The sequence below is a fragment of the Numenius arquata genome, chromosome 24 (genome assembly GCF_964106895.1).
Source record: "Numenius arquata chromosome 24, bNumArq3.hap1.1, whole genome shotgun sequence".
Classification (NCBI taxonomy): Eukaryota; Metazoa; Chordata; class Aves; order Charadriiformes; family Scolopacidae; genus Numenius; species Numenius arquata.
In genome coordinates, this window is record NC_133599.1 from 5,049,227 (window position 1) to 5,070,212 (window position 20,986).

Here is a 20,986-nt window from a genome sequence, read left to right on the forward strand (position 1 = left end):
TGCTGGCCCCGTAAGCACACGGCTCTTTATCCCCTCTTGGGGTGATGATCAAGGGGAGAGGAACTTTGTTGGGTTTCCTAATTTCCTGAATTTTGGTGGGTTTTTGGGTCGAGCTGCCGGGCGCAGGGATGGCCAAGAACGTGTCGTGTCCCAGACCCAGAGAAGGGTCTCGTTTGTGGACGGCACCTTCAAAAAGCCTCCTGGGGGAGACGGAAAGGCAAGGTGGCCTGTGCCCCTCCAGCTGCTGCAGCGCTGGCTCGGGGGGGTTCAGGGTGTGTGTGTGGGGGTGTGTGTGTCCCCAGCCCTGGGCACCCCCAGGTGGGTGCTCACACGTGTGTGTTTATTTGTGGGACGGGTCTCATTAGCGTAATTGCCGCTTCCGCACCCACGGAGGTGAGTTTTTCAATCGCAAACACCAACTACGCACCCGCAGGAACATCCAGGGGACAGCTCTCTCTGCACACTAATTATAATTGACTGTGATTTATAATTAGCACTTTCTATATAGACAGAGCATATATATATATATATATATATAGCAATGTAAATACGCTGCAGGACAGGGGACACCGGGCGCCGTGTCTGGGACGAGGGGACGGCTCCTCGGGGTCACCTGGAGAGCGGGTGACAAAAGCCAATGGTGCCACCTCCCTGGGGCTGAATCCTCTCCTGCTCCAGCCTCCCAAAATCGTGAGGCCAAACAAGGGACACCCCCGTGCCCCCCCCCCCCCCCCCAAACACTTCCCAGACCACGCAGTTGCTGGTTTGGGGATTTGTTGCTTTTTTTGTTTTTTTTTAATTTGTCCTGTTGAGCTAAAGGGCCACCGGGTCCGTCCCTGGGAGAAAACAACGGAAGGCACACACGGAAATAAAGTAAAAGTCCGAATTCCTTAAAAAAAAGAAAAAAACAACCACAAAAATAAACCAACTCCAGGTTTGGAAAAAAAGGAGATTTCTTGAGACACTGTTTGGAGTTTTATTGGCAACAAGGCTCTGCCTTTCACATGCATGATCCCGGTGTCGCATCCCACTGCTTTTTCCCACCGGGAATAGCAAGAGAAAGCGGAGGGACCGGGAACCTGCCGAGACACCCACATCCCCCCCACAGGAGCGCGGGGAGAAGCCGGGGGTGACCTGCATCCGTCCCCCCCACCTCCTGCCCCATCCAGCCCTTGGCACGAGGCGGACGGTGCCTGCCCGCGGGAAGCAAACAGCCCCTTAAAACATTCACCATTGGTTTGATTTAAAAGCAGAGGGTGACGCCAGCCCGGGGCCCTGCCGCCCCCACGGGAGAAACCCCGGCAGGAGATGTCCGAAGGGCTGGGGAGCGCTGGGGGCAGCCAAGGCCGGATCCAGGGGGTGGTCATTCCTCCCCGGGGAGTCCCACCGGTGGAGCTCGGAGGGACAGGCGGCAGCAGCCGACGAGCCCGGATACCCTGTTTCCTCGACACGGATCTCTCCAGCTTCCCGCTGGGAGCTCCCATCTCCTTGAAAAACTCAAATCCTCTTCGTAGGGGAAGCCTTGAGATCCGTCATTTCTGTCGCATCTCATCCTGGCAAATCCAACACTGCAAAAACCACCTCGGAGCAGAAATACCTGCGGCTCCGAAATGTGTGTGTGTGTGTGTGTGTGTGTGTCCCCAGCTCCGGAGGGGTTCAAAGCCCTACGAGGCCGTAGCCAGGCCCCCTTCCCAGACGTGGAGAGGAGGGGGAGGACGAGGGGGTGCACGTTATAAATATAAAATCGTTATCTGCTACAAACAGAAGACGTATATTGTACATCTTTGACCCATATACACAAGAACACAATATACACAGAACGCCTCGGAGGAGCGGGGGCTTCGCAAAGGGGCTTTGGGGAGATGCTGCCCCCCCCCCCCGCCCCCAACCCCGTACCTCCCCCCTGCGCCGGAGGGGGCCGTACCGACAGCACATCAGTCCCCAAATGTCCCAGCAAGCTGGCACGCATTGTTCAAACCACACGTAGATGGAGTGGTGTGTGTGTGTGTCCCCCCCCGCCACCTCCTGGGGGGAGAGGGGAGGAGAATGGTGAGAAGGAAAGAGGGCAAACGCTGGGGGCGGGGGGGGGGTGTCTCTCGCGAACCCACAAAGTGCTTGGGGGTCTCCGGACCCTGGGAGTGAAGCGAGGCCCTGAGAGAAACTTCTTGCCCTGCCACCCTCGTCGGGGGTGGGGGGAAGGATTTTCCGGCCGGGGGGGGTCTCTGATAAGGCATTTTCCTCTGGGAATTGGGGAATTGGAGTGAAGTGTGGTGGGAGGGAGAAGGGAGCGGGTGGGGGGGGGGCAGCGCAGGGCAGGGGGGTTTAACACAAGGCAGCGAAGCCAAGGTGGTCCCAGCCGAACAAGGGTGGAGAGGACAAGGAGGGCTTCGTCCTCGGCTCAGTTTATCTGTAAAGCTGCCCCCCATGTCCCCCCCCCAGGCCCCTTCAGGCCTCTCTGGAGCCACGGGCAGGGCGTGAAATACTGGGGGTGGTTGGAAGTGGCACATCCAGGCGGATGGAGCGGCAGCCAGGCACGCGTTCCAGAAGTTAAGACAAGAGTCGATGTGAGCTTTGTACAGCGAGGAGCAGCTCCCGGCCGGCGACTCCGAGGACTTGGGGACGATAAAAGAAAAAAAAAAAATGCCACAGTGATCAGATCGGGCCAGGAGGAGGAGGAGGAGGAAGAGGAGGAGGAAGGGGTGGGCACGGGCGGGTGAGAGGAGGGAGTCGAGTCCTGGCACCTATCGGCGGTAATGATTGGGGGCGTCCGCAAACATGTACTTGAGTCTGTAGGCTTCCGCCAGCAGGAGTCCGATTTCTTCGTTCCCCCAGTGTATCGTGGGCAGGTTTTGTAACAACATCAGAAGGCCCTGAAAGAGGGGAAGGGGCTTAGTTTGGGAGGGTGGAAGGCAGAGGACAGATCCGAAGGGGGATTGGGACCGGCGCCACCGGAGGCAGCAGCGCTCGGTAACTCTCGCTGGCCGCGCTCGCAGGGCTGGAAGGCTCAGGGACAGCATTAAGGTGGGCTCACGTCTAGATCCAAACCAGTGAAGCACCTCAGAGGCCCCCAAACCTCTTTGAGATAAAAGGGAGCTACCGCAGTGTCACAGCCGGACACCACAAAGGGACTCACCGCGATCAAAGCTCGAGCCCAGGGATGAGCCAAAGCTCGAGCCCAGGGATGAGCCAGCGTTTGATGTTTGCACCCTCCAACAGCCCAGTCCTGAGCCCAGAGCCTCACAAGTTACCTTTAGGTAAAGATCCAGAGGCTGGATGCTCTCGGAGCCAGCTTTGGGATGATGGTTGTCTGTGTCCACGCTGGAATCCCAACCAGAGCGATTCCCTCCCCACCCAAGGAATCACCCCGGGCCCCAGGACTCACTTGGAAGTCTTCCTCATCCAGAATCTCCTTCCGCCACTTGATCAAGAAGGCGGCGCAGACGTAGAGGTGGAAATGGGAGAATCCTTCTGGCTCCGACTGCGGAAAACAAAACTCCGGGTCAACTGCAGCTCAGCTGGAGCACGATTTCCCCAGACACACATGTCCTACTGGGCCACCCATCTCCCAACTGGAAATAAATGTCCCAGAGCCACACTGCTTTGTTTCCTTCATCTCCCCGGCACCGTGGTGCTACCAGAAGACCTCTGTCCCCACCATCTACAGGGAACTGGTCCCACAGTTCCCACCGGCCAAGCCTGGAGGGTGGCAGGAGCCTCCGTACCTGGTAGGTGTCCCAGAGGCGGATGGTGCAGCGAAGAGGCAGCTCCCTCATGAGCAGATTGTTCATCCAGCGAAAGGCAAACTGCAGGTATTCGACCTCGTACTTCCTAAAGTGATTATGTACCTGCTCTGAAACAGCACATTTCACTTACACACCTGGGGACCAGGGTGGCCCAGCTCCCGCACACGGCACCGTCCCCGACACACCGGCTTCCACGCGCTTTCAGGCTGAGACCTTGTTCTCCCAAACGCCTCCACTCCTCACCCTGTGCTACGCTGGCCAGAAAAAACCACGTCCCCAGGGGGTTTCTGGCTGACCCTACCCTGCCCTGCTTCAAAATGTGTTGGAGGCAAGTGTCTGCCCTGCCCCCTGAGGGTGCTACTTGCGAAGGAGGCCTCCCACCGTTGTGACAAAAGAGGCTCCAACCTGCTCAGATCCCCTTGTCACCTACCATCGATCCGGCTGACCAGCTCCTCCAGGGCTTTGACTTTCTTCTGGATCCCCGGCTGTGCAAAGGTGTAGTTATCCTGTGGGGAGAGGCCACGAGTCAGAAGCAGCAGCTCTAACAGCAGCTAGAAATGACCAAACCCAGATCCCCAGCTCCAGAGGGAGCCGAGATCACCATGAGCCATGGAGACGGTGACTCTTGAGCACCAGGATCATCTGCCTGCTGTGAAGTCCCTAGTCAGGACAGCGCTGGTTTGGCAGCTACAGCATCTTATTTCCTCAGGATTTTACCCACAGATTTAGCTCAGTGAAGCAGCAAAATCTCCTTAATGCTGTGAGGACAGGCTGAGAGAGTTGGGGGGGTTCAGCCTGGAGAAGAGAAGGCTCCGGGGAGACCTTTGAGGCCCTTCCAGTCTCCAGGAAAGCTGGGGAGGGACTCTGGATCAGGGAGGGGAGCCACAGGAGGAGGGGGAAGGGTTTGACACTGAAAGAGGGGAGATTGAGCTGAGATCTCAGGAGGAAATTCTTTGCTGTGAGGGTGGTGAGAGCCTGGCCCAGGCTGCCCAGAGAAGCTGTGGCTGCCCCATCCCTGGAGGGGTTCAAGGCCAGGTTGGAGGGGGCTTGGAGCAACCTGGTGTGGTGGGAGGTGTCCCTGCCCAGGGCAGGGGGTGGCACTGGGTGGGCTTTAAGGTGCCTTCCAACCCAAACCGTTCTGTGATTCTAAATGCAGAGCGCTCACCCAAACACAGAGAGAAAACAATGCCCCAGCACCGGGAGAGAAACCGCGCAGCCCCCAGAGAAGCTCACCTGGATCCCATCCAGTAGCTTGCTCATGCACCAGAAGCTATCGGCTTCGATGCTCCGTAAAACATCCTGTGACAGGTTCGTCACGTCAAAGTTCTCCACATCCTCCTCTGCAAAACAGAGAGGGAAGATCATCAGGAGGATGAGGGGACACCAGGAGACTCCCGGGACACACTGAGGGACTTTAATCAAGCCCAGGCAGGGCAAGAGGCACTACAAGGCTCCCTGCGTGACACAAGTGACCTGCCTGGCACAGGGCACAGCACCCATGCACTGACCTACTTCTCCCACCCCGGCGAAGGGCTGAAGGACCCCAAAACTCAGCAGCCATGACCCAAACCCAGCCCAGCTCCCCAGGGGACGCCAAGAGGGACCCCACAGCACTGCTGCTGTTGTCACCCCTCTGGGGTGAGGGCTGTGCAGGGACAAAGCCCCTGGCATGTGGGACCCCTCTTGCTGGAGCCCATCCCACCCTGGGTGACAGCGGGTCTCTGCCAGCTGGTGGCACCACAGGGACAACCGGGAGAGGTGAATCTCTCGCTCCAGCCAGAAACCAGGGAAGGAAACACTGCCCTTGGCCTGGGGCAGCACAAGGGAGCTCAGCTCCCACTCCCCATCCGATCCACTGGCATCATCCCAGGACTGAAGCACAACAGAAGCACCCAAAAAGTGGATGCCAACTCTGAGGACCCACGAGGAAGAACCGCCAAAACCTCAGAAACCTCTACAGGAGAGAGTAGGACTCTTGGGCACAGTTACAAGGACCCAAAAACGCACAAACATCTTCTTGGAGAGCAAAAAGGTTTCGAGTTAAAGCCACCACGGAGCCTGACAGCGGGGCCACGCAGCAGAGACTGCTCAGCTTCACGGAGCTTCTCCTCCTCGTCCTGGAGCCCAGCTGACAGTAGAGCTCCAGCAGAGAAGCAGCCCCAGGCACGGCAGAGCCTCGCACGAGATTTGTACAAGCTTGTTTTTCACACCCAGTGAACTGGGGGTCTGAGAGCAGGAGGGTTAGTGGCAGCTCTGTCCCCAAAGGGTAATCACAGAGCGCAAAAGGCTGCCCTTGCTTTTAAATAGGCTTATAAACCCCCAGGAAGGGAAAAGGAGAAAGCAGAGGTCTCAAGGGTGGCACAGGGGTGATGCTGGCTGAGTTTAGAGCAGGGATCACCGGCTCCAGGCCAGGCTCACCGTAACCTGGAGGCTGCAGAAGGCAAAGCCATGGGAAGGCAGCGAGGAGACGCTCAGGAGACACAAGTCTGGCCCTTCCTGGCTTGGCTGACCCAGCAGCTCCCTCCCTCCCTCTCCTCCTCAGGAGGAGAGCGCCCATCATGCTCAACGGGCCCCTTTCCAAACCCAGAGGCTCAGAAATCCTAACAAGCGCCTTTGATCTTCCTTGGAAAAAGAGCACGAGAAGGAGAGGACGGGGCTGGAGCCGGGCCACTCATGGCTCAGACATGCCGCAGGGCAGCTGCCACAGGCTGGCAGTGCTGGGAAAACCCACCTTAACAGATCCTGACCGCAGGAGGATGGATGGGAAGTATAAAGCTTCCAACCCTGCTCCCACCCCTGCCCCTCTGGGGCACAGCTCGGCTCTGGAGCAAACTGTCACTGAGCTTTAGGGACAAGCAAGGGCTTAACCCTGCATTAATGTGGCAATCTCGTACTGCAGAAAGAGCAGCAAAGCTGTTCTCCAGCTGCAGATCTTCATCCCAAACTATCGCTCTTCTGCTGGCTTCTCTACAGCCACCCTCAAACGTTCCAGGTAATGAGAAAGGCAGGAAAAATCTGTTTAATACCCACTTCCTTCCCCAAATAACTTCCCCCACAGAGGATGGGCAGGCAAAGGAGTGGGACAGAAACATGTATATGGTCAGGACCCGTGGGAGATGCAGGTTCAGCCACGCAGGAATGAGCCTTGTGCAGAAAACCTCCTGATGCAGCTCCAGGCAGGAGGACCGGGATGGAGAAGGGGATGTGGTGACCTGCCCAGGTGGCAGGGAACACCCTGCTCCTTACACCAGTATGGGAACAAAGGAGCAACCCTGCCAGCAGCCCGGTGTCAAAGCCAAACAGGGGTAGGAGATCCCCAGCAGGAGCCAAGAAGCTTTGAAAGCCCTCAGGTCTCTGGAGTGTGTGGCTCAGCACAAACATCTGCTCAGCGGCGTCATTAAAGAGCCCCCATGGGAAGGAGGGAGATACTCGACATATGGCTCCGACAGGCACCGAGGAGCCAGCGGCACGGTGACAGCCACCTGCAGCCAGGCTGGGGGCAGCAGGGACACCGCTGCCACTGTCACAGGGTGCCCAAGGGCAGCTGGGGCTTGGGGAAGGCAAAGACCCCATGGGTGACATTGACAGGGCTCAGGGAGGACACAGAAGGGACACCACGGTCCAACTCAAACCCCCTCAAATGCCAGGCAGGATGTAGCCTGGAGCAGATCAGAGGAGCCAGGGCTCCTGTCTCCCACATCCCTGCTTTCTTTAGGGGAGCTTTAAGGACTCCCCATATTCTGGAGAGACCAGACACCTGGAGAAGAGTTAAACCCAGTCCCGGCTCTGCCCAGTAACGGGAAAATCTGCCCCGAACGTGAGCAATGGGTCCAGGGCAAAGCTGGAGTTCAGGACAAGGCTGATGGTAGAGCCTGAGCTGGGTCAGCCAAGAAACACCGGGGTACAAGGATCCCCCTTCCCTTCATCCCAGCTCTACTTCTGCTCCTGCTTACACGGAACCAGAGTCTTAATTTAGCCATGATTAGGATTCAGTAACAAAGCCAGTTAGGAACAAGCAAGATCAATACTTCCCATGGCATTGCTCCCCTCTACAGACTTGGTGAAATGCCAAACAGGTCCCAAAGCCAGGACAATCCCTTAGGCAAGTTCTGGAATCAGCGATGGAAGCGTCTGGGATGATGGAGAGTACGTTGAGACAGGCAGAGAGCACTGGGAGAGGGTGCAGGGGCCAGCACTGACACTACCTGGGGGTGCTGAACTCATTTCTGAGCTCTGTCACTGCCATTTTAGAGGCAAACACAAGCCGTGAGAGCTGGGAGTGACTCGGTGCAGCCAGAGGGGCTGCGGGACCCGAGCTGGGAAGCAGCTTTAGCAGAACTAAGGGCTCAGCATCCCTGGGCCCTCTCTGGTCACCTGGAAAAGGGGGCATATGGTTTCCTCGGGCAGGTGCCGAGGTGTCATCCCTGTCCCGATTCCTCAGATGCCAGGCTGCCTCTCTCCATCCTCACTGCTCCAACTCTGCATCCCCAGAGGCGCTGGCAGCCTGTGCCCATTCCACCTGGAGGGCAGCGAAGCAGGCTCAGCTGCTCCTGCAGCCTCAACACCTCCCTCGAGCTCTTCCTCACGCCGAAAACAAGCAGAGCTCAGCGATCTGCGGCACAAGCCATCCATCAGCCGGGAGGAGGAAGAGCTCCAGCCACGGAGCTGGCAGTGGCAGGGGCCCAAAGCGCCCACGCTTGCTGCCAAGTAGCCGAGACAGCCGCGTTTGTGCAGGAGGCAGGCAGAGCATCACAGGAGAAGGTGAGCCAGTTTGCCACGCTGGGAAAAAGGGGAAAACACAGCAGTTAAATCCATCCCATCTGCCACAGGGGTCTGCACAGCACCTGGAAGGAGCAGGAGGAGTTTTACATCCAGATTAGGTGCAAGTAGACGAAAAATAATGGGTCCTGACTGGTGCTGGAGAAGGGGGCAAAGGCGTTCAGACACAGGAAATGGAAGCTCTGGGAAAGAACTGTGTTTTTTTCCTCCTCCAACACAAGTTTCAGAAATAGCTGGAAATGGGAAGGCCACATTCAGAGAGAAAGCTTCAGTTTGGAAGAGAAAAGAGCCCTGGAAGACGGTGAGAAGCACGGCTCCAGTGAGGACAGACAGGGCCGATGCAGCGTGAGCTCTGCAGCCACATGCAGAGAGCTGAGCCCTAACACCCAACGGGGTACAGGGCTGCAAGGAGCCACAGCAGGTACCCCAGGCAGCTCCGATGCTTCAGAGCAGCTCCCTTTGTACCCAGGCAACTCTCTGCGTGTACAGCTCTGCTTCTAACCCAATAAATCCCTCAAAACAGTCCCCACCAAGACTAGGGGCCATCAATGCTGCTCGAGCAATAAGGCACAGGAGAAGCCACTCAGAGGGAACCTGCTCAGACACCTCTCAACAGGCTCTTGACCTCTCAGGAAAGGGAACTCACTCCAGCTGGTAGCAAAGCCACATTCTGTGCCTTCTCCTTCAGGCTGTGAGAAGCAACAGGACTTCCCAGGGATCAATCCTGACCACACCGGCTGCCACAGTGGAAACCGAGGTGGAAAAAAAGTGCTTTCCCTCTTCACAACATCCTCAAGGAGAGGCAGATCAGCACCAGTTTACAAAGCCTTAGCCAGATAGTGGATGGCTTCCACTGATTTCAACGAGCTTTGGATCAGACCCTTTTGGATCAGATATTTTTATACTTGTTCAACAGGATTTCTCTGTCATTAATACAGTCTTATAAATTCCTTTTCGCTTTCCTTTTACAGTGAGCCTTTTTCTAAGAGCCTTTAGGCACAGAGATTACAGCGTCGCAGCATTAGCATCAACCCCAAAACACAGCCAGAGCTGGAGAAAGAATAAAAATGCTATGGGTGGAAATGACTTGATCTCTGGCTAAAAGCAACCAGCTGAGAAGAAAGGCAAAAGCAGCAGGGAGAAGACAATTTGCTTTCTCAAACTCTCAGCTTGAGAAACACACCTGCACTAGCAGCACGGGACAGGAACCTTTATTTAAATAGTTTATTTTACATTCTCAGCAGGGTCTCTTTATACTTCTCTCCTTCCTCCTAGAGCCAGAACTAGCTCCAAGCCCAAGCTTTGAGAACAAGACCCTCCCCTCTCTCGAGTCTGTGTATCAGGGCTTTACCTACACTCCCTCAGCGCCTAAAAAAAGCCATTCTTCTCCTCCTCCTCCAGGCTGTAAGGATGTTAAATGCGTTCCAATGTAAATCCACCTTTAGCACTTCAGCTTCCACAGAGCTCGGCAAAGTTATGAAAACTGAAATCAACTCAACCAGGCAGCAAAGATCCAGGAAGAGGTCAAGATGCTTCTCCAGCCCAGCACAGGCATCGGAGGAGGAACACATCGTCCCCTCAAGCATCCCCCTTTCTGATGCCAGCACTTTACACCCTTCCAAACGCCGTGGTGGAGAGGCAGCACTGTGCTTCAAGCAGCAAACGTCACTTACCAACGTACTCAGAGAGGAACACAACAAAGAACGGAGTGACCAGGTCATTGATTCCCTGCACATAGCCGCTGGCTGGGTGTCGGATGGCCCAGATAAACAGGATTCTTTCAAAGATCTAGGGAAGAACGAGGGAAAGCAGGTACCTGCATTAGCCGTGCAAAAAGGCAAGGCAGAAAAGCGTAACTGCTAAGCTCAGGGAGCGGAGATCATGCGCTGACAGGCTTTTCTGCAGCAATATGGGTAAGGTAAGAAGCGTACAAGTCCTAGGAGAGACTCCTGTATGATCCACAGATCCCACACACAAGGCCAGCCCAGGCTCCTCATCAAAGCTTCCTCTTGACGAAACACAGACCCAACTTTTCAAGATCCAGGTGGTTTAAGAGGCTTCCACCCCCAGAAGCGGGCTGCCCATCAGCAGAGCAGCCTCGCTGAACATCAGTGGACGGGTGAGGTTGATATCTGGGCTCTTTAACCATCAAATATCACCCATCAGCACAGCAAAACGTCACAGATCAGGAGAGTTCCCAACAGAGCAGCCTCCCCCCAACAACCAGAGTGTTATTTCCAGGCTGCCCCAGCCCCAGGACACGCTCTGACAGGCCACATGCACACACACTGAGCTTGTTTCTAAGGAGGACAGAAGCTCACACCTCCTGGCCACCTTCTCAAACCCATCCCCGCCTGGGTTTCTCACATACAGCTTTGCACAGAAAAAGGTTTCGTGGCAAAACAGATCTCCTCTTCTGGTTCAAATGCCTTGGATTTGTTTCAAAACAAAAGCTTCAAGTCTGCTACCAACTCTTGGCTACCTCTTGCCATAAAGGAGCTGATCTCATAACTCCTGAGCTCCAAGTGTGATGTCTTTCAGAAGCATGGGACAAGAGCAGACAGTTTCAGCAGGTATTTACATCAAGGAAGTTTCCCTGCAAAGCTAACGCTAGTGACAGCACTGCTATCACTACACACACACCCCCCCACGAAAAATGTGGGGCAGGAGCTTCCCCCCAACTTACCTCCTGGACGAGTGGCTGCTGGAAGAGCGGGATGAGTGGGTTGGTCCTTGGAATGTCAATGTGGATCTGGAAGAGAGGGTGGGTTACACACACCAGCCGTGCTTTTCAGGGGCACAATAACTCATCACAGGTCAACAGAGGGGAATCCACCCCTCAGTGTGTCCCCCAAGCAAGAGCTGCCCGTGCTGACAAGCGCAGTGAGGGCTACAGATGGCAGTGGCGCCGAGAAAATCACCTCCAGTTCCATCTCCAGTCTCCTAAGCTTAGGTGTGGGCAAGTGATCAGAGCTGGGGGCTGAAATCTAGTTACTAGATCAATTTAGGGAAGGCTTAAACTAATACCCATAAGAATCATACAATGGTTCGGGTGTGAAGGGACCTTAAAGCCCACCCAGTGCCACCCCCTGCCCTGGGCAGGGACACCTCCCACCACACCAGGTTGCTCCAAGCCCCCTCCAACCTGGCCTTGAACCCCTCCAGGGAGCCACAGCTTCTCTGGGCAACCTGGGCCAGGCTCTCACCACCCTCACAGCAAAGAATTTCCTCCTGAGATCTCATCTCAATCTCCCCTCTTTCAGTGTCAAACCCTTCCCCCTCGTCCTGTAGCTACATGGTCAGAAAGAAGATGGACAGAAACATGGTGTCCTTTCCCCAAGGACAATATAACTCCTAGATATAACTCCTAATAGTTATAACTAGAGGAATTCCTACCATGACCCGAACTGCAAGAGGGAGGAAAGGGATAGAACGAGGCAGAAAGACAGGAAACAGGCAGAGGACTCGTACCTGTCGGTAGGTGTCTTGATGGTGTTCCTCATTCCGGGAATCGTAATACTGCTGGATGAAGCCAAAGTACTCCTCCCGCTTACGCTGCAGAGTCAGCTTTCGCCGCTCCATGTTTGCGGGGAGATAACCCTGCAGCAGGAAAACCCGTGTCAGGGCAGATCCTCTTCCCTCACCCACAAACCATCCCCTGAAATCCCACCAGGCAGCTCATGCCTCTGGTGGCATCAGGCACAGAGACCTAGGAGCTGGGGAAAGAGCTTTCATGGGTTTTGGCCTCCCCAGCCCCTGATGCCTTTTCTGATCTTGGAGAAACCCAATTTCATGGGATTCAATTTCCCAAAACAGTGAACCACACACTCCCAGCACCAGTCTGGGTTTTGTGCTCAAAGAGGACGTAGCAATTACACTCCCCGAGCGAAATAAATCCTACAGCTCACCCTTAGGCCGGGGACAGACACAAGAGGAGCAAACCTGGTCATGGGACACACAAAGGTCTAGGAGCACACATCCCTGGTTCGGCACCTTCCCCCCAAATTCCTACGTGACAGGTCCAAGTACTCACTGAGAGGAGACGCCACGTCACGGGCCGGACCTCTCTGGGCACCCCAGGCCAGCTGCATTTCCTCAGCTCATCTGCAAACGGACAGTGGTGGCAATGGATTAGATCCTAGGCAGGTCCAGGAACCACTACACCTAGAAGGAGAGGAAAGCCCAGTCTGCTCCTGCAGGCTCTGGAGACACTGAGCCTCCAGGAAGGCCCCACATTTGCAGGGACTGGGGTTGTGGGTCTGCGGCAAGGGGAGCAGAAGTGCTTTTAGCTTGGCCTGGGCACAGGACCGGTGGCTGCAGGGGCTCCAACGTGCCAGAGGCTCAGTTCTCACACAGAGCCCAACAGCCTCCAGTGATCCCAACCATTTGTGAGACGGAGAAGGACTGGAAATGGACAGGCAGCTGGTGGAGGACGTAACCATCTGCCAACAGAGCAGTTTGTGCCACTTGGAGAACTGCAGGTAGTCATTTTATCCACCCTGGAGCAGACCTGATTGTGACCTGAAGCAGGCAGCAAGATCCCCTTCTGCCTTCCCCTTCCCACCCGCAGGCACCCCCGTCTTCCCACACTCACCCAGGTCCGTGTTGTGGCTGGAAAGGAGCTGCCGAAACTTCTCCAGGCGGGTTTTCTCCCTCACTGTCATGGGGGGAGCACCCGAAGCGTTTTGGTCAGAGATACGGGCGACGAGTGGAATGACGGGCCGAAGGGGAAGGGACTGCTGCTTCTGAAGGGGGGTCCGCACACAGGCCTCCTCTGCAAGGAGCAGACGCTGCGTGAGGCAGGGAAGGAGACGGCACCTCTCCAACCCCACCTCACTCCTCTGGCCACTGTCAAAGACCTGCCCCTGCAGATCTCACCCTTCTCCGGACCTGCCCCTGCGGATCTCACCCTTCTCTTCCCCAGCCCCAGCAAACAGAGCATCGCTGGCCCACTCTGAGGCATCAGCCGGTTCACAGGCATCCGTCCTGGCTCTTCCATCACTTCTCTCCCTGTTTCTCCATCCTTTTCTTCCTCCCACATCTAGAAACCTGGCTACCCACAGATCAGCCCTCTCCCTTCACACGGGAAGCCATGGGCAGAAGGACACAGGAGACGACGGAGAAGGAGCCCGTGAGAATCCCAGAGGACCTGACCTTCAGACCTTCTCTGCTTGTCTCTGATCTTAAACAGTGATCAAGCTAATTGCTAGCACGTAGAGAGGAGGAGGTGACGGGCTGCCAATGCCACCTGCTGGCAGCAGAGACCTGCTGGGTGACTTTCACAGCACAGGGAGCCATCTGCGAGCAGGGGCTGATGCTGCCCAGGTCCCTGCCCAAGCTGAACCGACCTGGGCTCTACAGGGTCTCATCCAGACCTTACTAAGAGCAGCACAACAGGCCACAAAGGAAGCAGGTGAGCAATGCCGAGCAAGAGCTTAACATATCTCCAAAATCCCTCAGCACCCAGAACATGGGATCCTCTGGGACAAACGTGTCTGTATGAGCAGCAGAGGAGACTGAAGCTTTAAGGCCAGGACTTCAAAAATGGAGACCATGATTAAGGAGATTAAAACCCCTGTGGGGCTTACGGGCCATGCCACAGCCTCTTGCCCATAACATGGGAGTAGCAGTTCAGTGGTCAACCAGGAGAGCACGGGAGCAGGAGGCTGCTCCCAAAAACAGCTCTTACCCGATGTCCTGGAGAGCTGGGCCTCGCTGCTGGACTTGATGACCTTGCAGTTGGTGGGCACGTCGCCGAGAGCCGACTGAGCCCGCTCCGGTTTCGCCCGCAGCTTGCTGTGGTTCTCCAGAACCTGGGCTGCCGTGGCCTTGGCCACTTTAGAGTTCAGAGTTTGCAAAGAAGAAGAGGAGGAAGAGAAGTCCTCATCTTCGTCATCACCAATGTCCCAGGCATCACTGGTGTTGCGGGCAAACTCATGAAAGCTGGAGGCCTTCTTGTTCTTCATAGGCAGCGCGTTGGCCTTGGAGCGGTCCTTGATGAAGCTGAAAGCCAGAGAGAAACAGTATCAGAGCAATTCTGTCAGACGAGTCCATTTTCTTTCCTTCCCTATGACCTCGCTCCAATCAGCCAGTCCCTTTTTCCAGTCTCCCCCCTTCCTCCTCCCAACCCCAAGGAACATGTTAGGTCTCTCCAGGCAGAGCCCGAGCTGGGCTGATGGCAGGGCAGGGAGGCCACTATACCAGCAGACAGCTGGAGAGGTGCCAGGGTTCCCAGCTCAGAAGGGCAAAGGGGAGAGACATACAACTCCTCCGGGCCTGCCTGTCCCCGTCCCCACCCCTGCCTAGAGAAAACTAGATTAACACCCAAAAAAAAAGCCTTGCGACCTGGGCAGAGGCATCTCAGAGGTTTGACGGAGCTGCTCTGCGGTCGTGGACGCTCCCAGTACAGCTGCGATGGCTCCCAGCGAACAGACCAGCCTGGTTCTTTTCTCAGGCACAGGAGGAGCCTTCGCATTTACCCTTAAGCTACAGGAGTCAAAGTCCACCACCTGAAGCGTCACAGAAAAAGGGGAACCTTCACCGCTACACACAGAGCGAGATAGAGACAAGGAGGCAGTTCCGATCAGCTCTGCCTTTTCCTGCCGGGAAGGGTGCTGCCATCCTGCAGCCGAGCAGCTCCTGAGAACCTTTACCTCCCTTTCCCTTAATTCTTCCCTCTCCAAAAGGGAGCAGAGGGCTCAGCCACCATTGCTAAAAAAACACCCCTGTCTCCTTTGATGTGGCTGATACAATATGGATTTCTGTCCATATAAGATAAGCTTTCCCTGAAAGCTTTCGCAGAGCTCAAGACAGCACCCCACGCCGCTGCTGCCCTTCTCCGCTGGAAGACCCCAGAGCCAGAGGATGCTGGAGACCTCCACCTCCTGCAGGACCAAGGCAAAAACCTGCAAAGCCTCGTGGCCTGCATCTCCAGAAGATAAACACTCACTTTTTGGTGAGGCGGGGATCCAGCGGAGGATGCTGTGCTCCATAGACGGGTTGAATGCTGCAGGAAGAGGATAGAAAAATAAGAAGACGGTGCAAAAAGGCGCCAAGTACCCAGGAATAATCTCCTCAGCCTAGACCGGGGTCACACTTCTTGCCTGCTCTTGGAAGCTGAATACAGACCAAAAGCAACTTCAATAACCTTCCGTCTCCAAAGTGCTACATTCAGATGAAGATTTGTTCTTTGCAGCAGCAAAGAGGAGCCTTGTTTAAACTCTTAGCAAGCCTCAAATCCCAGCTCAGGCTGGAGAGAGCCTCTTTTTCTGCACCCCTTGCCTCATACACTGACGTTCATTCTCTTTTCCACCAAGGGGATTTCCAGGTTTGGGAATTCACGCTTTCAAGCCCCATGGGACAGGGAAGGACCCTAAGCCAGCGACACTGGGGCTGCTCTGCAATGCACTTGAGGGTTTGAACCCCACGCTGGCTCTCGGGCTCGTAGCCAATGCTACGGCGAAGCTGCCCCTGCTATGTTACACGGTTTGACTCAAGTCCAAATCCCGGCTTAATCAACTACCTAACGTGGCCTGAAATGAGTCACCAGGTCTCAGTCCCTCCGCTCGCCTCCCCGTGGAGTGGGGACAGGGAGCCCGAGGGCTGCAAGCACTACGTGGGGAGCATCACCTCAGAGAGGAGCTACTAAACAAGTGCTCGTCACTAGTTTGACGAGCTCTGGAAACGAGACAGGGATCCTGAGTTATTACCTCCCTTTGGGTAACTATTCCCAGCCACCCCACCCTGAAAAAACATCTCTGGAAAACAAGTCCTCCCCATCCCCTGGTACACGGCACCGTCCCACATCCCGTGGCGGAGACAAGGGCCCATTCAGAGCTGGCACACAAGGGACAGGCTCCTCTTGGGTCAACAGAGCTGGCTTGGTTTCCAGGAGCTGCAGATGGTGCCCGGCAGTAAAACGAGCAGAGCCTGGCCGTGTAGGAGGGGGACAGCAGCCCGGTGCAGCTGGAAAGCACGCTGGGAACCAGTTGATGCTGGGGAGGTGGCAGCGACAGGCCCAGCTGGCAGGAGAGAGATGGAGAGATCCAGGGCAGGGGCTGGAAACAACCGCAGCACAGAGAAATCCTGGTGGTGAAACCTGGCGAGGGGTGGGCTCGCCGCTGGAGCAGTCGCCCTGCGTGGACGGAAGCGCTGAAAAGGCTCACTGTGTTTACCCACCAGCGAGGGAGCCCAGGAAAGAGTTTGCTGACTAATTAGCATCGAGGAGTCAGGAGAGCGATATTAAGCAGAGGCACCCCCGTGGGTGGGCAGAGCAAGCAGATTATCAGGAGTGAGAAAAACAACCCCTCCGGATCGGCGCTGCTTTCCCAGTGACTCATGGCAGCTCGGCGCAGAAGAGGAGCCTCTCCGATACCCAGCACCAAGCTGGCACCATCTGGTGACAGCGGTGACAACGCTGCTCCCCTCTGCGCAGGGACCCGTGCCCTGCCGACGGGTGACCGCTTGGATTCACGTGCGAAGGCCCGAACTTTGCAAGCTGAACAAGCGATGTGCGTTAGATATAGAGATAGCGGAGGGGATGTGGCAGCCAGCTCTGGGTGAGGAAACCCCTTCCTGGGGCTCTGAAGCAATCGGCCGATCTCTTCGGCTAACGGCCGATGCCATGGCACAGGGTCCCACCTCCCAAGCAGTTCTTTTTAAAGAATTTGAACGCAGGCTCCCCCAAACAAAGCCTCCCGAGCTGATCTAATTGCAGAGTCCATCAGCCTGTGCTCCCACACAAGCAGCTGAAGATGACAGTCTCATTTCCAGCAGGCTACAGGGGCAGGGCTGAACGTCACCATCCTGCACGGGTGAGCTGGGACCGCTGCATGAAGCAGGTTCTCCCTGTGTTTCTCCCATCTTTGCCGATTCTCTGCCCTTTCCACCCGGTGCAGAGCGGGTAACAGGCTGGATAGGAGGAGCGAGAATGCTCGGAGGTGCGCAACAGGTGGCTTCTAAGATACACGAGCAGATGCTCAAGTGCCAGATGGCAAGTTTGTGCCGTAGCATCTGCGGTGCCCTCGATATTTGACCCTCCTCCTGCAGCTCACGTCCACGTAGCTGATTCCCAGCAGGTCCCACAGCCCCACACAAAGGTGCGTTAGAGCATCCTACCGAGAAAACTGAGGCAGGGGAGCGATACCACCAAGTGATGCGCAGTAACTTTATTTACTTACTCTTGCCTGGTCTTCCCTGACACGGCTGGGCTAGGGGAACGTGCCACCTCCAAGCTTAACTCAGGCTTTGCCTGCCTCTGGCATGGACAGAAAGCTCAGGGCAAGCCCTGCCTCCCAGTAAACACACCGCCAGGTCAGGAGCCAAGACCTAAGCTACAACCACTGCCAAACTGACTGGACGAGCCCCCTGTCCCATCTCAGCTTAAGCTCTTTGGGACAGGCATTTCTTGTCACCCGTACGGTCGTTGTCAGGTGCAAGGGGTGAGTGACAGTGTCCAGTACGACTGCGGTATCGGTATTACACCGCTCACGAGGAGACCATCACAGGGCGTGCATTACTGACACCGCAGCAGAAAGCGTATCCGTGAAACCTCAGTGCCACTTTGGGCCCAGAACATATTTCTTCCTAGCAGATTCTGTTTCTCCCCTTTTAAAACAGCATTTAAATACCCCCCACCGGAGCCTGGCTGCCCATCTGGAAATAAACAACCCATCGCACGGGGTAATACACCAGACCAACCTGCCAACACAGCCCCAGAAAATTACTGGGGTGAGAATTCCCAATGCCAAAACCACAGGGCAGGACTGGAAACACGAAACAGGGCAAAAAACACCGATTAAAAGCTACTAAAACTCAGTGGCCAAATGCACAGAGCGTCACGGAAAAGGAAGCGAACACAGTCTCCAAATCTTTACAAAGCCGCCCTCTGCCAGCTTGTCAGGGCAAAGACAGGAGAGAGCCAAGAATCTGGACAGGACGATCTCTCAAAGCTGAGACACGTAAAAAAAAAAAAAAAAAAAAGAATAAAAGGAGCTTCACATCTAGCAACCATGGATGCAGCACGTCCCACCTCCACCTTTCGTGTTGCCCAAGACCCGTCGGTAGCCGGCCCTGGAAAGGACGGGCCCGCAGGGTATTTTGAGGTGGTGACAAGGCTCCTGGATGGCAGGATATTTGCCGAGCAGCCAGTCAGGAGCAAGGGAGAACTTTGCCAAAAAATCTGACGTCGGAGCGTATTGTCAGGCAGAAGCAGCTGCCTCCCAGACCGGTTCACCTGGTTTGAGCTTTCCAAGCCCAAGCTCGAAGTCACCCGCTGGGGGAGAGAGATGCTGTCTAAGGCCACCGCCTGGAAACACAACTGGGACCTCCAGGAAAGGGACGGGAGACAAAACGTCCCAGGGAGAGCACAGTTATTTTCTTCCCCCAGGAGCAGACGAGGAGGAACGCGTAGCACTAGTTGCTTTCTCTTTGCTCACCACAGACCTGGACTGTCCCACCAACCTGAGGGAGCCGGCACAGCGACACAGAACCGAGCGAAAAGCACATCAGAAAGAGAGATTTAACTGGCCTGGCAGGATTTAAAGCCAACTAAGCATTTCAGACCGTGTCCGCGCACCAGGAGGGGAAGGGCAGGGTTCAGATAAGGCAAACGTGAGGAGCACCAGATGGGAACAGCCCTTGTGAAAGCCTCCCCAGAGCGGTGGGTGCCCTCTCCCCATGGCAGCCTGGCTCCCAAGACCTTGTAGGGAGCATCTCCTTCATCACCACCGCCTTCTTCTTCCTAAACGCCGCTTGAATCAGACATTTCACTTGTTTGTCCCATCCCCGGGTGAGTGTGGGTACCTCAACAGGAACTGGGCCATCACAGAGGAACCAAAGCAGGGGAGGTGCCCAAAAAGAGCCCCCACAGCCCCTCATACTGAGTAGAGGTGGACCAGGAGTGACACCCCACGTAGGAGAGGATAACAAGGGGGCACATGGGTTGACAGGGGCACCTGTTTGGGACAGAGCTGCTGCCACCCAAGGCGACACCTCTAGGGGCTTTGGGAAGGGACGAGGGTTTTTCAGTATCTGTGGAAAGGAGGACGGTACAGCCCTGGCTCCGAGGCCACCCCAGGTGGTCTTCAAGGCCCTGACCCCCTCAACTGTGCTTCCCATGGGGCAGAGGGTGCACACAGGGGTCCCCACAGGGCCTGCCCTGCCCTACGGGTGAGGGGAGAACCCTATCACTACCCTTGTCCCTTACACAGGGGGCTTCCTCCAATAAAACTCCCTTGCCCCATAACTTGGGGTGCCCCTGCTATCCCCCCCTTTTGCAGGGGGGAACCTCGGGGCCCCCAACCAGCGTAGCTACCCCTGATATCCCCACTACTGCGGGGGAGGAAGCCCAGCCCCATAGCCAGGGTTGATGCCCCTGGTATCCCCCCCCACCCCTTGCAGGGGGCTTCCCCGGGACCCCCAGCCCCACAGCCAGGGTGGGTGCCCCTGACAGCCCCTTCCCAAGGCAGAGGGGCTGCTCTAGCCCACACCCCACCACCGCCCTCCGGCTGGGGAGACGATCTGCAGCCCTTGCACCCCTTTCCCGGGGAGCAGGGGCGGGGGGGCCAGTACCGGCCGGGCCGGGCCGGGCCGGGCCGGGCCAGGCCCGCGCTCACCTGCCCGGCAGCTTGGCGCTCCGCTTCCAGAACTGCCTGCCGCTCTCGGCCGCCATGGCGGAGGCGAGGGGCGGGCCCGGCCGGCCAGCCAGCGGAGCGAGCGAGCCCACCGGCCGGCCGGCCCCGCGGCGCAGCGGCGGAGCGCGGAGGAAGGCGGCGGCCCCCCGCAGGCCGCCTCACCGCCGCCCGCCCGCAGCCCCCGGCGGCGCCATCTTGGGTGCGGGCGGGGACAGCGCCGCCATTGGCCGCTTCGGGCAAGGCGTTGGGGATAGGCCAATGGCGAGAGGGAGGAGAGAGTGACGTAAACGGAGGGGCGGGTCCGGCGGGGAGAGGGCGGGGCTGTGTGAGGCGGGAGAGACCATCTGGGGAGGGGGGAGGAGGGGATGAACCATAGTGTCCCGGCAGGGGGGAGCGTGGGGGAAACTATTAGCACCGAGGGGGGCAGAGTGGGTTGAAGAAAGCGGCGCTGAGGTGGCGGTGCCTGCGTGGGGCGGGGGAGCCCGGGAAGAGTTAAACAGCCCCCCGGGGGAAGGAAGAGACCATTCACGCTGCGGAGGGGGGGTGCGCACGCCCAGCAAGCACCTGGGCGAAACCATCGGGAGAGGGCGGGGGGGGAAGCGGGTTAAACCACCCACGCGGCCGCGGGGGGGGGCGGGTCGAGCCGGTGGGCGGAACCACGCGGGGGGGCGGGGGAGAGACACCGAGTGGTGACAGGGTCCCTGTGGCACCGCGGGGTGGCACCGCTGACACCGGCGGCTGTCATTGTCCCTGCGAGGACTTAGGGCCATTTGGGGCCATTGCCAGCCCCCAGCTGAGCCCTGGTGACAGGGTGTCCCCTCACAGCGACAA

At 56.9% G+C, this 20,986-nt stretch overlaps 1 protein-coding gene across 1 annotated transcript; it reads right to left on the reverse strand.

The window, feature by feature from the left end:
• Positions 1–2,741: 2,741 nt before the first annotated feature.
• On the reverse strand, positions 2,742–20,193 carry TBC1D22B (TBC1 domain family member 22B). Its single transcript, XM_074163338.1, has 13 exons — positions 20,138–20,193; positions 15,472–15,528; positions 14,212–14,525; positions 13,117–13,296; positions 12,556–12,626; positions 11,994–12,122; positions 11,209–11,274; positions 10,196–10,310; positions 4,977–5,083; positions 4,174–4,249; positions 3,723–3,850; positions 3,383–3,478; positions 2,742–2,870 (listed from the first exon to the last, which is right to left on the reverse strand). The coding sequence occupies exons 1-13, from the start codon at positions 20,191–20,193 to the stop codon at positions 2,742–2,744; spliced, it is 1,524 nt and encodes a 507-aa protein (XP_074019439.1).
• Between the last annotated feature and the right edge of the window lie 793 nt (positions 20,194–20,986).